This window comes from Schistocerca piceifrons, chromosome 7, assembly GCF_021461385.2.
Source record: "Schistocerca piceifrons isolate TAMUIC-IGC-003096 chromosome 7, iqSchPice1.1, whole genome shotgun sequence".
Taxonomy (NCBI): domain Eukaryota; kingdom Metazoa; phylum Arthropoda; class Insecta; order Orthoptera; family Acrididae; genus Schistocerca; species Schistocerca piceifrons.
Window position 1 is genome coordinate 496,453,193 of NC_060144.1, and position 16,756 is coordinate 496,469,948.

A 16,756-nucleotide genomic window follows, 5' to 3' on the forward strand; every position below is an offset into this window, starting at 1 on the left:
TCGAACTCTTCACGCAGTATCGTATCTCCCATTTCATCTTCATCTACATCCTCTTCCATTTCCATAATATTGTCCTAAAGTACATCGCCCTTGTATAGACCCTCTATATACTCCAGCACTACAGAATTTCAGTGATGAACGTTACTTTAACTTTCTGCAATTCCTATGAAAACAGAAGAAAATATTTTGAAAATCATTCAAGTAAAATTTACGAAGCAGTTTGATATTCAGTTGAATTCTAAAGATAAATTCTCTAAAATTCTTTAATCTCTGATGTCACAGGAAAAAATAAAGCTCTATAAATATATTTCTTAATTTTTGGAATTTCATTATAACAGTGACCAATAACGAAAAGATGATCAGTTCATTGTCAGGCGGTGATGTGAGACTATAATAACAAAAAGATCTTTCTATTTTATTACTGTGTAGCTTCCTTAAAATTTCAGAATAAAGACTGCATAGTAAAGAAAACAAGTTCGCTTATGTTTATGCAAGAGGTAATGCTTTATGTGATAAACTAACTTTTGATGCTTAGGTGGATTTGGGTAATTTATATAAACCTCTTTTGTTTAGAGGCGCAGCACATGACATGGGATCCCACATCACGAACTCTGGGAATCAAGACAGATATATGAGAATCGATAACCGAGAACTGCAGTGCGAGTACAGCAGATTATGGGGCTGAAGCACACTTTACACCTTGAAGGTACGCTGTACCCATAAATAATCTCTGTCCTCGGAAGCTTATTGGATTCCAGTCGGGACGAGTCTGGTCTGTATTTTCCGGTGCATGTCAAAGCCCAGTTCTCTTCTTTACACGGGAAGGATCGAGGTAGATATATTGGCAAGGACACTTTGCACCGCTTCTGCCACACTTCAGTGACTTTAAAACGGCGACAAGTTGTTTTCTGGCTTCTAAGTATGGCGGGTCTCTGCAGCGCAGCCTGTCGATTTCGTTACCATGAAACTTTGCTGCTCGTCCACAAACTGCGTAACACTGTGGGTCAAACGCCGAACGCATTAAAATTCGGCGTGGTAAGCCAGTCTGAGCCTGTAGCGGTTAATGATTCTATTTTGTTTTATAAATACAGAACAATTCGTCATAATATCAAACAAAGCAACTGTCCCTCGAGGCTCTGAAATTAAAAATATTACGTGTGCGACGTGGTCCTGCAAGAGTCCTGAAATATAATCGTCTGCATCTGCAGCTGTAATAAATCCCGCTGCTGTGTCACACGATTGCGGTTATTTGTACAACGTGGTTTTCGACTAGTAAACGGGAAGCTTGGAGTCGTAAGGTAAAGTGCATAGAAAACCTTGGATGTGTGTGATGTCCTTAGGTTAGTTAGGTTTAAGTAGTTCTAAGTTCTAGGGGACTGATGACCTCAGAAGTTAAGTCCCATAGTGCTCAGAGCCATTTGAACCATAAGAAACATACTTCAGCATCACTTTTATACTGCAACCACAAAAACAAATACTTGTTCAAAAGGATCCACCTACCTTTTAATTGAAGTGCATGGCTATTTAGTCAAAATTTGGGTCTAACAACCACTTAGAGACAAGCATCGAATGCATGAAAAGTTCCTTATACAACATCACATAAATTCGTCGAAACATTTATGCACTGAATAATTTCACAGTCATCGAATGAAGTGGACGAGACAACAACTTCGTGAACACTTTCGTAACGAGATATGACTTGACCATCGGCCAATTTGGATTACACTGTCTACAGCACGTGATCACTCTTTGAACACATCAAATCACTTCACGAAGTACTTAGAATGAAAGTCTGACAAGCATGGAAATGCAGTGTGGCTAGGCCCTCCCGTCGGGTAGACCGTTCGCCTAGTGCAAGTCTGTCGAGTTGACGCCTCTTCGGAGACTTGCGTGTCGATGGGGAAGAAATGATGATGATAAAGAGAACACAACACCCAGTCCACGAGCGGAGAAAATCTCCGACCCAGCCGGGAATCGAACATTGCCCGTTAGGAATGACATTCCGTAGCGCTGACCACTCAGCTACCAGCGGCGGACACCACATCATAATAATTATTATGATAAGCTCTCGTATGAAATCGAACTGTAGTGTCATCGCCAGACACCACACTTGCTAGGTGGTAGCTTTTAAATCGGCCGCGGTCCGGTAGTATACGTCGGTCCCGCGTGTCGCCACTGTCAGTGATCGCAGACCGAGCGCCACCACACGGCAGGTCTAGAAATACGTACTAGCACTCGCCCCAGTTGTACAGCCGACTTTGCTAGCGACGCCACACTGACAAATACGCTCTCATTTGCCGAGACGATAGTTAGCATAGCCTTCAGCTAAGTCAATTGCTACGACCTAGCAAGGCGCCATCAACAAGTTATATTGAGATGATAATACTGTATCAACAAGACCAATGTTCACCAATTGTGGATTAAAGTTAAGTATTCCAGCAGCTACGTACTTTTCTTTATAGCATTCATTACGTATCCTGTTTCAGACCTCACGCCAGCCTGCGTGAGTTTAAGCGCGTGCCTTTCGGCTTCCTCTCATCGTGTCTAGGCTGTCTTGCCTAGACACAACACGAACAACAGGCCCAAATAAGAAAAAAAAGTTAAAGTATGTGGCACAAGCATATAACCAGGCTGTTGACCTGGGGGGAGGGGGGGGGGCGGGAACGAGCCCACCATCCCCGCCAGTTTCCGGTACTCATATTTGGTAGCAGGCTGAGTGGCTCCTGGGGCATCCTGGAAGGACTGGAACGAGGAAAATTTCCCATTCCTGCCTGGAATTGAAGCCTAGCGCTCTATTCATACACCTCCACTGCCGCACAGACGCAAATAGGCCTATCCAAGGTCGCTACTGTGAAGTGGCTACCGAACCAGTGATTTTCTAATCATATATCTGATATCAAAGCAATTACATGCGACACAATTACTCTGCCGTAATCTCATTAGAATGTATCAGAGATAGCAGCGAGCGCAGAAGCGTCTGTGCAGTTCGGCGCACTCAGCACGCAGAGGGCAGTCGGCACAGCAGCAGCAGTCTTTCCTCTGCAAGCGGCGACCCGGAAGCAAAGGTTAGCGCCCCCCGCCTAGTATTACCTGTCCGTTAACTTGGCTGGGAAATCTCTGACATCAGCTATTACTAACTTCAGCAAGCCTGCCACAGCGGTCTGCGCGATGTGTGTGTTCAGATACAAACTTGTTTGGTTAAGTTAGCAGACGGTACCTACTGCCGTAGTGGCGAAAATGTATTCGCAAATAAAACTACAGCCACTTCTCAAACGTCGAATAGTGAACTGGGACCAAGGGATTAATTTGTATCTTAATGTGTTCTCTGACAACGGCACAGTCTCGTCGTGTTTGGATGTACATGTACATCAACGTACGTACTCCGAAAACTACGGTGCGGTACATGCCGGGGGTATCTTGTACCACTACTGGTCATTTCCTTCCCTGTCACACTCGGAAGACCAGGGGAAAACGACTGTCTAGAAGACTCCGAACGAGTCGTAATTTCTCGCATCTTATCTTCTTTACGCACAATCGATGTTGGTGTCAGTAGAATCATTCTGAAGTTATCCTCAGATGCTGATTCTCTAAATTTGCGCAATAGTGTCTTGCGGAAAGACCACCATCGTCTTACGTCCAGGTATTCAATTAGACTTCGCGAAGCATCTCCGTAATACTTGCGTGCTGATCGAACCTAGCAGCCAGCCTTAGAATTGCTTCGATGTCTTACCTTAATCCGACCCCCTGTGGATCACAAGGACTCGAACAGTACTCAGGAGCCGGCCGGAGTGGCCGAGCGGTTCCAGGCGCTACAGTCTGGAACCGTTAGACCGCTACGGTCGCAGCTTCGAATCCTGCCTCGGGCATGGATGTGTGTGATGTCCTTAGGTTGGTTATGTTTAAGTAGTTCTAAGTTCTAGGGGACTGATGACCTCAGAAGTTGAGTCCCACAGTGCTCAGATTCATTTGAACCAGGTACTCACGAATGGGTCGCAGTAACGTTCTGTACGCCACCTATGTTGTGGAGGAGCTACACTTACCCAAAATTCTCCCAGCAAAACGAAGTCGACCACATGCCTTCCCTACTGCCAACCTGACGTGCTCATTCCATTTCATATCGCTTTGCAACGTTATACGCAGATATTTACTGTTGTACAAGCTGCAAGCTACTATTGTTGCGTTTGAACATCACAGGACTGTCTTTCCTGCTCATCTGCGTAACATAAGTTGTTCTGCTTTTGAAACAAGTTGTCTACGTCATCTTGTATATTTCTACAGTCACTCAACAATGACACCTTCCCATAATCGTAGCATCATCAGCAAACAGCCATAAATTGCTGCTTGGCGCGCGCGCTTCTGTCTTTGTGTGTGTGTGTGTGTGTGTGTGTGTGTGTGTGTGTGTGCGTGCGCGCGTGTGTGTGTGTGTGAACTGTCTATTCTTTTACTCCGTAGCTTCCTTAAAATATTGCAGAAGAAAGACTGCATAGCAAAGAAAACAAGTTCCCTTATGTTTATGCAAGAGGTAATATTTTATGTGATAAAATAACTTTGGATGCTAAGGTGTATTTGTTTAATTTTTTGCTTAGACGCGCAGCAGATGACATGGGATCCCAGATCACGAACTCTGGGACTCTAGACAGATGACAACCGACAACTGTAGTGCAAGTACAGTAGGTCACACGATTGTGGTTATTTGTACAACGTGGTTTTCCACTAGTAGACGGGAAGCTTGGAGTCGTAAGGTAAAGTGCATAAAAAACCTACTCGTGCTGAGGTCATCGGTCGCTAGACTTAGACACTACGTGAACTAAATTAGGCTAAGAACAACACACACACCCATGCCCGAAGGAGGACTCGAACCTCTCGGGAGGAGCGGCCGAGCGATCCGTGACATGCCGCCTAAACCGCTCGGCCACTGCGCGCGGCTACTTGGCGTACCGTATCAGCGCATAGGCGTATACTGCACGCTGCGGTTTAGCTACACGACAGCCTTCTTTGCAGGCGCGGTGCGATGTATTCCGCAGCAGAGTACGCGAGACAGTGGAACGAGTATATCTGACCCGCGACTGCGCTAACCGTGTCTCAGACGCGCCTCCTGTTCGTGTAGACAAGAGTTGTGGATACCTCGTCGTTGTCGCCGCTCGTGGCTAGTTTCACTCGGTACTCGCGGCCGCTGCGGCAGGGCTTTGGCGGTACAGCCGCCGCCCCCCCCCCCCCCCCCCGCCCACCAACCCTCTCGCCGACCAGCCACAGCGACAGCCACGGAGCCACGGAACCACGCCCTGGCGCGGCAGCACTGATTTATCTGCCGGCCTCAGCGGCCACCGTAAATCAGCAAGGCCGGACGTCTCCGGGCCCTCCTGGCGGCCAACCGCAGCCACGGCGGGCGCACGCTCTCTCTCCTCTAAGGAGCACTGCCCTCCCAGGCACTGTGGCAGCTACCGCCCTCTGTGAAGGAGAGCCTATATATACTGTGCGATTGTTGCTAACGTCAAAAAACCTCTGAAGCGACTTAGACGACGCTGAATCAAGTAATCTACACTACTGACCATTCAAATTGCTACACCAAGAAGAAATGCAGATGATAAACGGGTCTTCATTGGACACATATATTATACTAGAGCTGACATGTGATTACATTTTCACGCAATTTGGGTGCATAGATCCTGAAAAATCAGTACCCAGAACAACCACCTCTGGCCGTAATAACGGCCTTGGTACCCCTGGGCATTGAGTCAAACAGAGCTTGGATGGCGTGTACAGGTGCAGCTGCACATGCAGCTTCAACACGATACCACAGTTCATCAATAGTAGAGACTGGCGTATTGTGACGAGCCAGTTGCTCGGCCACCATTGAGCAGACGTTATCAGTTGGTGAGAGATCTGGAGAACGTGCAGGCCACGACAGCAGTCGAACATTTTCTGTATCCCGAAAGGCCCGTGCAGGACCTGCAACATGCGGTCGTGCATTTTCCTGCTGAAATGTAGGGTTTCGCAGGGATCGAATGAAAGGTAGAGCCACGGGTCGTAACACATCTGAAATGTAACGTCCACTGTTCAAAGTGCCGTCAATGCGAACAAGAGGTGACCGAGACGTGTAACCATCTAACATTCTGCGTGGTGTCTGTTTGTTCTATGTCGTGTCTCCCTACCACTTTCGTGCAGCGACGCTCTGAGCGTGTTTTTTCGGGAATCGACTAGTTTGAACCTGGGACCTGTTGCTGGTAAGGAGACGCCAGACCACACATGACATGTAGAATTCACAAGAGTTCAGTGCAGTGAGACTAGCGATGATATAACCAAATACTTAATGATTTCAGCGTCAACTCCACTGCACTCCCTGCAAAAGAATCTTAATACTAACTAAATTTAGTGGAAGGGGTTCAAGGCTTTCCTATTTTTAGTTAGCTGGTAAAATAACGTCGAAAAAGCTGTTAAGTTTACCATTGTAAATTTTATTCTACTCACAAAACATTGTTTATAAACTGCACTATTGATAAAAAGGAAATGTTTTAATACAGGATGGTAAAAACCAACTGCGTTCAACAAAAATGTGAACGAATATTCCCTTAGTGGGTTTCCGAGTTCTACAATCGATCGAAGGATGACCTATGCCGTATCACATCTATAATCTAGGTTTAAATTAAGTTCCACAAGAGAGAAAACTATCAAAATGTTCTACAGTGACCCTCAATTATCTTTAATTACTTATTTAACTTGTCGTAAATTACAGTGGCTGATGTGGCTTCTCAATAACTATATAACAGAAAAATCATCATATTTTTACTTCAAGTGGCAAATGTGAACACCATGAGCTTTAATTGACGATCGACACTAGTATTGCGCAAAAAGGGGGTGTAACAGATGAGACTTCTGCAGTTCTGAGTGAAGCTTTATGCGTTGTTATAGGGCATCGCGTGCGTTCATTACCTTGTCGGTGTTCGTCAGGGGGCAGCGGGCAGCGCAGCTCCGCTCACCTCGCCGTCTCGGAAGCAACTCTCTCCTAACTTCTCCTTACTACAATTTACCGAAGTTGGTTTAAAAAAAACTGTCTGCCTGTGTTTTCGGTGACCAATCAGGGTCTCAATGTTAACCTTAAGCTCCGCCAACAAAAATTCTGTCTATCCAATGAGAAACGTTATACTTTTCGTGGTGGGGCAATGTTTTTAAAGTTTGCAACGTAACAGAGACGCGAAAAAGTCTCACGCTAAAAATTGCGGGTGTTTTGGCACTTTTGGGGTTATCGTAAGATCTATACTTTTCTTCTGGAGGGCTCTATCTTTTAGCATGGGCTGGGGGTGGTCCTGACGTAACAGAGACGCGAAAAAGTCTTACGCTAAAACTTGCGGCTGGGGGTGGCCCTTTTTGTGTTATCGTAAGATCTATACTGTTCTTCTGGAGGGCTCTAGCTTTTAACATGGGCTGGGGGGTGGTCCCGACGTAACAGAGATGCGAAAGAGTCTCACATTAAAACTTGCAGCTGGGGTGGTCCTAGTGGTTAGCTGGCGACGTGGGTGTCCAGTCCGTCCCTTATCGTAGATCCTTCTAGCTTAACACGGCTCTGCTCTCGGCTTCTGTTCTCGTTTCTCCCCTCCGAACTGCGTCTGTCTCACGGTGGGAAGGTATGACATGCATTTAGGCATTCTTGTGTTAGTCTGTGGTATTCCATTTGCTCACTCGTTACTCGTATTACTTTGGTTAATTTGATGTCACGATTTATTCGGAGCTATGTGACATACTACTGCATTTGCTTAACATGTCAGGGTTTTCATGGTAGGTGTTGGATTTGCCTGACACTTTACAACCAATGGCACCCCATACCATCACGCCGGGTGATACGCCAGTATGTCGATGACGAATACACGCTTCCAATGTGCGTTCACCGCGATGTCGCCAAACACGGATGCGACCATCATGATGCTGTAAACAGAACCTGGATCCATCCGAAAAAATGTCGTTTTGCCATTCGTGCACCCAGGTTCGTCGTTGAGTACACCATCGCAGGCGCTCCTGTCTGTGATACAGCGTAAAGGGTAACCGCAGCCAGGGTCTCCGAGCTGATCGTCCATGCTGCTGCAAACGTCGTCGTCGAACTGTTCGTGCAGATGTCCCCATCTGTTGACTCAGGGATCGAGACGTGGCTGCACGATCCGTAACAACCATGCGTAAAATATGCCTGTCATCTCGACTGCTAGTGATACGAGGCCGTTGGGATCCAGCACGGCGTTCCGTGTTACCCTCCTGATCCCACCGATTCCATATTCTGCTAACAGTCATTGGATCTCGACCAACGCGAGCAGCAATGTCGCGATTCGATAAACCGCAATCGCGATAGGCTACAATCATCCCTTTATCAAAGTCGGAAACGTGATGGTACGTATTTCTCCTGCTTACACGAGGCATCACAACAACGTTTCACCAGGCAACGCCGGTCAACTGCTGTTTGTGTATGAGAAACCGGATGGAAACTTTCCTCATGTCAGCACGTTGTAGGAGTCGCCACCGGCGCCAACCTTGTGTGAACTCTCTGAAAAGCTAATCATTTGCGTATCACAGCATCTTCTTCCTGTCGGTTATATTTCACGTTTGTAGCACGTCATTTTCGTGGTGTAGCAGTTTTAATGGCCAGTGGTGTAATATACACTGAAGCGTCAAAGAAACTTGTATAGGCATGCGTATTCAAGTATAGAGATATGCAAACGGGCAGAATACGGCGCTACGGTCGGCAACGCCTATATAAGACAACATGTCTCTGGTGCAGTTGTTCGATCGGTTACTGCTCTTATAATGGCAGGTTATCAAGATGTGAGTGAGTTTGAAAATGGTGTTATAGTCGGCGCACGTGCGACGGGACACAGTATCTCCGAGATAGCGATGAAGATCCGATTTTACCGTGCGACCATTTCACGAGTGTACCGTGAATATCAGGAATCCGGTAAAACCCCCAATTCTCCGACATCGCTGAGGCCTGAAAAGATCCTGCAACAGCGGGACCAACGACGACTGAAGAGAATCGTTCAACGTGACAGAAGTGCAACCCTTCCTCAGATTGCTGCAGATTTCATTGCTGCGCCGTCAATAAGTGTCAGCGTGCGAACCATTCAACGAGACATCGTCGATATGAAACTTCCACACCGGCACACAGTTTTAATCCGCCAGAAAGTTTTGTATCAGCGCACACGCCGCTACAGAGTGACAATCCCATTCTGGAATCATCGATATGGGCTTTCAGAGACGAAGGCCCACTCGTATACCCTCGATGACTGCACAAACAAAACTTGACTCCTAGCCTGGGACCGTCAACGCCGACATCGGTATGTTGATGACTGGAAATGTGTTGCCTGGTCGGACGAGTCTCGTTTCAAATTGTATAGAGCGGATGGACGTGTATGGGTATGGAGACAACCTCATGAATCCATGGACCCCGCATGTCAGCAGGGGAGTGTTCAAGCCGGTGGAGGCTCTGTAATGATGTGGGGCGCGTGCAGTTGTAGTGATATGGAACGCCTGATGCATCTACATGTGACTCTGAAAGGTGACACGCACGTAAGTATCCTGTCTGATCACCTACATCCATTTACGTCCATTGTGCATCCCGACGGACTTGGGCTGTTCCAACAGGACAATGCGACACCCAATACGTCCAGATTGTTACAGAGTGGTTCCAGCAACACTCTTCTGAGTTTAAACACTTCCGCTTGTTACCGAATTCCCCAGACATGAACAATATTGAGCATATCTGAGATGCCTTACAACATGCTGTACAGAAGAGATCTTCAACCCCTCGTACTGTTACGGCTTTATGCCGGCCGGGATCGCCGAGCGGTTCTAGGCGCTACAGTTTGACACCACGCGACCGCTACGGTCGCAGGTTCGAATCCTGGCTCGGGCATGGATGTGTGTGATGTCCTTAGGTTAGTTAGGTTTAAGTAGTTCTAAGTTGTAGGAAACTGTTGACCTCAGAAGTTAAGTCCCATAGTGCTCAGAGCCATTTGTACCATTTTTTATTCCGACGAAACAAGTGTTTTTCGTGTGAAAAATTGCCGTTTTGCGCCGAGGCTTTTCTGTAGGAAAATGTAATCAAATAGCAAAGTCTTGGTTCTCAATCGATGAAGAATTTAAAGCTTTACATTTTTTACACCGTTGGCTTTCTTGATTAAACGGTTAGTTCCGGGGAAATTTGAGCAAAAAGCAGAAAAAGTCCGAAATTTTGGTGGTTTTCTTTTAATCGTCCTTGAAGGTCCCCACGGTAGTAGAGCAAAACCACGAATAATCTGAATGTCGACTGAAGTGTAAGAATGGGCGCATCATCAAACTCCATAAAAATTCTTACGTGTCATAATAAGAACAGGCAGAAACTGAAATATATGTTTCTCATGCATGAAATATATGTTTACAATGCCTTGCTTTCAGCGGAGTAGGCTGCAATTATGCACATATTCGAAGATATTCTTCTTCAATAAGTTGTAGCTAATGTCACTGAATCAGTGAGATTCGGCTGTTCTTACATTTATTTCACGATAGTTCTTGTCTATTGGCTATTTACTAGTGTGTGGAACGTGAAAGTATAACGAATATTTGGTTAATTTAATAGAAAAATAATTAAAAACCAACATTATCCTTACGATGCTTGTGACAACTTTGTCGCCACTCGGAGCGCTAGTGTCGCTCCGGCTGTCAAACGGTAACAACTTTCGCAGGAGTGTGTTTCGCGACTGTGTGTGTCACAGCGTGATACGAGGATGAGTCGAATGAAAACCTTAAATATAGTTTTAAATATTATTTATTCTGCAGAAGTGGTACAAAGCTGTATCACTTTTCAACATAATCTCCCCTACGCTCAATGCGAGCCATCCAGCTCTTACAAAGTGCATAAATTCCTTTAGAAAAAAATTCTTTTGGTAGTCCGCACAACCACTCATGCACCGCGTGGTGCACCTCTTCATCATAACGGAACTTCTTTCCTCCCATTGCGTCTCTGAGTGGTCAAAACATATGTAAATCACTTGGGGCCATGTCTGGTGAGTATGGAGGATTAGGAAGACACTCAAAATGCAGGTCTGTAATTGTTGCAAATGTTGTACGGGCAGTGTGAGGTCTTGCATTATGTTGCAAAAGGACACCTGCTGACAGCAACCAACGTCGCTTTGATCTGACTGCAGGCCGCAGATGATTTTTTTAGATCCGTGTGTGATGCACTGGTGACAGTGGTCCCTCTAGGCATGTAATGCTCCAAAATGACACCTTTTTCGTCCCAAAAGAGAGTCAGCATACCCTTCCCTGCTGATGGTTCTGTTCGAAACTTCTTTGGTTTTGGTGGTGAGGAATGGCGCCATTCCTTGCTCGCTCTGTTCGTTTCCGGTTGGTGGAAGTGAGCCCAGGTTTCGTCTCCAGTAACGATTCTTGCAAGGAAGCCATCACCTTCTCGTTCAAAGCGCCGGAGAAGTTCTTCACAAGCATCGACACGTCGTTCTCTCATTTCAGGAGTCAGCTGCCGTGGCACTCATCTTGCAGACAATTTGTGAAACTGGGGCACATTGTGCACAGTGTGGTGTGCTGACCCACGACTAATCTGTGAACATGCTGCAGTGTCATTCAGTGACACTCGGCAGTTTTCCTTCACTTTGGCTTCAACTGCTGCAGTGTTCTGTGGAGTCACAACTCGTTGTGCCTGACCTGAACGAGGAGCATCTTCCACTGATGGCACATCATTTGCGAATTTCCTACTCCATTCGTAGACTTGCTGCTGTAACAAACATGCATCATCGTCCGCAAAAACCGAATAACAGAACGCTGTTCTTCTTTGGTGCAAGTCGCAAGTGGGGCAGCCATCTTTATACTGATACTGCGACGGTATGTGTCCATCTGCACTATACTGCCACCTACAGGCCATTCTGCACGCTGTTTGTAGAACTTACCAACTTACAGGATAACGGCGCAAAATTTCGATTTGTTATTACAGATTTAAGGTTTTCATTTGACTCACCCTCGTGTATTGCAGTGTGTCTGCGATTTAGCACGTTTGAAGGAAATCTGTACTGAGGGTTGTGATTGTGAGAGACAACTTTCAAGGCCTGCTGTTACAGTTTCTGCGATTAGTTGCTCCCTTCTTTGCTGAAGTATTCTGGCCCCAAGGCGTCTTCGCAGTATGGTACACAGAGAGCGAAATGACGCCACTTGGTACGAGGCTGTCCGGTACGGGTGCTGGAGAAGGTGTGGGCAGTGCAGAACTAGGAAAAGGCGGGACACGGCAGGGTACGGGTGACCTCAGCCGCGATGACCTGTGCTCTGAGTCACGGTTCTGGAGGAGAGACCGGCTTCTGAGCAGCGGGCAGTTTTCCGGGAACGCCGGTAGCCCGCCGCAACCGTCTCTTGTTTCCGCCGGCGGGCCGGCGCGGCGCGTTAAGTGGCGCTCGTCACTCGTCACGGCGCCAGGTCACGGCAGGCGTCACACGTCAGGCGTCACACGTCAGGCGTCACATTAGGCCGGGTCGCCCCCGCCGAGATTTCAGTCACTGACCGCCTCCCAGGCCCAGTCGTTGCCCCCGGAACGGAACGCCGATACGCCGTCGCCACTTGCCCCCTGGCAACTCCGCGCTCCAAATAACACCCCCGGCGTGCGACGGGCCACTCCGGCTGGTGATTCTCATCCCGCTTCTGCTGCCCGACTGGCTACTCACCAATCGATAAGGTACTCATTTAACGTACACGGAAATTCTACATTAATATACGTAAACATCGCGAGAAATGCATGCTTGAACCTAAATGCAGATTTTTCTTTTTATAATTCAGTCTTGATCACACCACGTATGTTACAAGAACAGAATTCCGAAATAACAGTAGCATTTGAAACTAACAATGCTTTGCAAAATAAATTAAGACATACTGTAGGTAATAGTAACGATAGATTTCTCAGATCAGGGGTTTACAAGATACAATGTGGTGATTACCTGAAGTCGCAAGTGTATCGTGATCGACCGACATATCTAGGGATGCTGAAAGACAAAATCCGACGCCAATGCCTCACCATAACTCCGGACATGCTTTACAGTGCTGTTAACATTATTCCTCGACTACAGCTATTATTGAGGAATGATGGTGGACGGATTGAGAATTTCCTGTAAAGAACATCATCTTTGCTTTGTCTTACTTTTTTATGCTAATTATTGCTATTCTGATCAGATGAAGCGCCATCTGTCAGTCATTTTTTGAACTTTTGTATTTTTTTGGTTCTAATAAAACCCCATGTCATTCCAAGCATGTGTGTCAATTTGTACCTCTCTATCTACATTATTCCGTGATTTATTAATTTTTCAAATTTATACTGACTTTTTGATCACCCGGTATATTGGCCAAACAGGCTGGAGCTTTACTACACGATACAAAGAACTTACATCAGGTACCGCACGAGCAAAATCAGTCTTCGGCCATCATATAACTTTTAATGACGGTACAACAGAATTTGCAAGTCCTTCATTACACTAATAAAGGCTTATTATTAAATATTTGGAGGAGATCGAGATATATGCCCATTATTGAGATGAACCGTCAGTGCTTCTCAATGAACAGTTGGATTTTCGTGAAAAACATTTTTATGGTCTCTTTGACGAAATTCTATGAACACGTATGTACTCTTTTGTTCAGAAAATCATAAGACCCAGTTGTATCCATGGCAGAAACGTACCTTAGAACAGTACGTAAATATTAACATCACAATTTTAAACTTCCAACTATAAATATTACGAAATATGACTCCATTTTTAATAAATCAGTTGTATGACATTTTAAAAAATCTGTGTAATATCATACCACTCTGTAGCTGATCATTCCATCATTACATATATCTCCAGTGCCAAATAAAGTTAATATAAGATAGACAGACAGAATCAGCGTAGATGTATATTTTGCAGTCGAATCACAACTCACATATCGATATGATGCCGCAATGCCAAAGACCTCCACAACATCGTTGACTTTCAAACCATTGTGGTAGTACCGCCTTAGCCCATAGAGGGCACACTGAGTATACATCATCTGTACAGTTATTTATAGCTTTTAATTGATATTTTATACAATATTTAAGTAATTCCATGCTTGTAAAGAGATATTTTATGCATAACTATTTTTGTGTTATTATTGTACTTTTTTTTACGTTTTGACGATTGTGTGAACTCATTTTATACTGACTGGTTGACGTGAGGTGGAGGGAGAAGAGGTAGGCGGAGCATCTTCGTACTTAAGCGTATGTTCGTCACTTGCTGGCACCAGCTGACATCACAGCAGCTGAGAAGAGTGCTCCACCTACCATCTTCGAAGGATGCCATGGGTGTAACACGTCTTATTGTGTTTTATCCTTATAACCATTTTGCCATATTTTATTGTCAATCTAGTAAGGTTTCTATTACTTTCTAAATTAAATTACAGTTCTGATGATGGCCACGTGATGTGACCGAAACCGGTCACCTACGTTTTTGTAATATACATGGTGTGATCAAAAAGAAAAATTTTGAAAAGTTTTGATCACTCTTCCAAAAATGTTTATTAAAATTATAAATGCAGATGCTAGTCAGGCCTGCTGGTTGCGCTGTTGTGTTTCACCACGAGCGGCAGCTGTGCAGCGGCCTCAGCACGTCGCAAGTGTAAGTCATGGTCACAACGGTGTTAGGTCTACCTGTGTATGTCGGGGTTGAGTGTATTCTCGCGTGGTTCTTGTATGGTGTGTACTTCCGTAACCAAGGCAATCGAAGTGTCTGGTGTTTCAAGAGGCGTCATGTCGAAGATTTATACCGCTTGCGAGGAAAGCGGAAAAAATGGCATCCGGTAAGTCACAGCGCGGAAGAATGTGTGTGTTGAGTGAGAGTGTCGGACGATCACTGAAGAGGATTGTGACGAAAAATAATAGTACGACAGCTGCACAAGTCGCTGCAGAGATGAATATCGTACTCGCGAACCCTGTCACCACCAAAACAACGCGAAGGGAGCTCCGGAAGCAGGGAATTGCAGTGCGAGGTGGAATTTCAAAAAATATTCATCAGTTATACAAATGTTCGTAACAGGAAACGTAGGCTGAAGCCATAAAACCTGGTCTATGGAGCAATGGCAGACAGAGGTGTGGTCGGTTGAGTCTTGCTTCACACCGTTTCCAACTTCTGGCCGAACTTACGCCCCAAGAGTGAAACATGGCGGGGGTTCGGGTACGATAGCCGCGCGGGGTAGCCGCGCGGTCTCAGGCACCTTGCCACGGTTCTCGCGCCTCCCCCAGTCGGAGGTTCGACTCCTCCCCCGAGCATGTGTGTGTGTTGTCCTTAACGTGAGTTAGTTTCAGTTAGATTACGTAGTGTGTAAGCATATGGGCCGATGACCTCAGCACTTTTGGCCCCATAGGAACTTACCAGAAATTTACAATTTTTTCCGGGTGCGATATGCGCAGTCATATTGAGGTATTCCACGAGCCCCATGGTTACTGTACAAGGTTGCATTCCTGCCAAGATTATGTGACCATTTTGGCTGATCACGCTCATTTCATGGTACAACGTTTGTTCTCCGATGATGACTCTGTGTTCCGAGCAAACATGCTCCCTCTTCACAAAGTTCGCATCGTCCGGCACTGGTTTTGCGAGCACGAGGATTTATTGTTGCATCTCTCCTAGCCACGACAGTACCAGATCTCAATATTAATCAGTCTTTGTGGTCTACTTCGGAGAGAAGGGTGCGTGATCGCTACTCATGTTCATTATTGTTGCCTGAACTTTGCACTGTTTAGTGGGAACTATGATATAAGATTCCTTTGGAAAGCATACAGAACCTGTATTTACCCATTCCGAGGCGATTGTAAGCTGTTTTGAATGCCAACCGTTTTCCTACACCGTATTAGGTATGTTATGTATTATGTTTATGAAGTTTCCATAATTTTTTCCACCCTCTCTGCCTAGTACAAACAGCTATAGCTGTTTAATACTTAGCATTACATCGATAAGAAAATATTTCAAAATTACGATCGTTTGCAAGCCACGTGAACCGAAAGCCAGTGCGTTTGTGGTGATGGATAAGCGCAATAGTTTACTTCAAGTGAACATATCGATACCGGATACCAGCTTCGTCGCGTAACGTAGCGATGATTTGCCGTGTGACTCATACGTTTACAAACAGAAAGAGAACGTAACACTATTTTTATGCGTCTGTATTATGTTTTGGAATGTGAGAAACTGATTGGTAGCGCAGCTCTAGGTATGTGTTATGTTGGAAGGTGACAGTCTGGTTGTCAGTTGACGAAGCCAACAAGTGTCAGGAGGAAATCTTAGTTGTGTTGACATACTGATTTGCAGCGCAGGCCTAGGTCTGTGTCATGTTAAAAGGTGATGTTTGTGAGTTGGCGAGGCATGTCTGTCGCTTCAGTTAGTCCAAGAGTTCCGGTTCATAAGTGAATATGGCTGATACCGCACACAAGGCATCCTGCGTGTTAACATACGACAGTTGTCGTTCTGTAACCCTAGTGCTTAGAAGGTTTCGTCAGTGATACAGACACCTCCAAATATCAGCAACATTCGCATATGACATCGGCAGTTCGAAAAAAAAAGGATTTTTGTGCGAAGGAGGAAGTACTGGCCTGCCAAATGTGTCAGAACCAAACGCGTTTGACTGAAATTAACATAAATCGAAGTTCGAAGCAAGTAAAGAGTTATCAGTGACACTAAAAAATAATTTAGCGTGAAATTACACGAAGCTGGAACAACGCTACTAAAGAGACTGTCTGCAC

The 16,756-nt window shown here is 45.6% G+C and overlaps 1 protein-coding gene across 1 annotated transcript in view; it reads left to right on the forward strand.

The window, feature by feature from the left end:
- Positions 1-675: 675 nt before the first annotated feature.
- Positions 676-16,756, forward strand: part of LOC124709045 — a 307,771-nt gene continuing 291,690 nt past the window's right edge. The window contains exons 1-2 of the mRNA XM_047240691.1: positions 676-706; positions 2,944-3,065. Coding sequence (XP_047096647.1) covers positions 676-706; positions 2,944-3,065 — 153 coding nt within the window. The remainder of the gene's footprint in view (positions 707-2,943; positions 3,066-16,756) is intronic.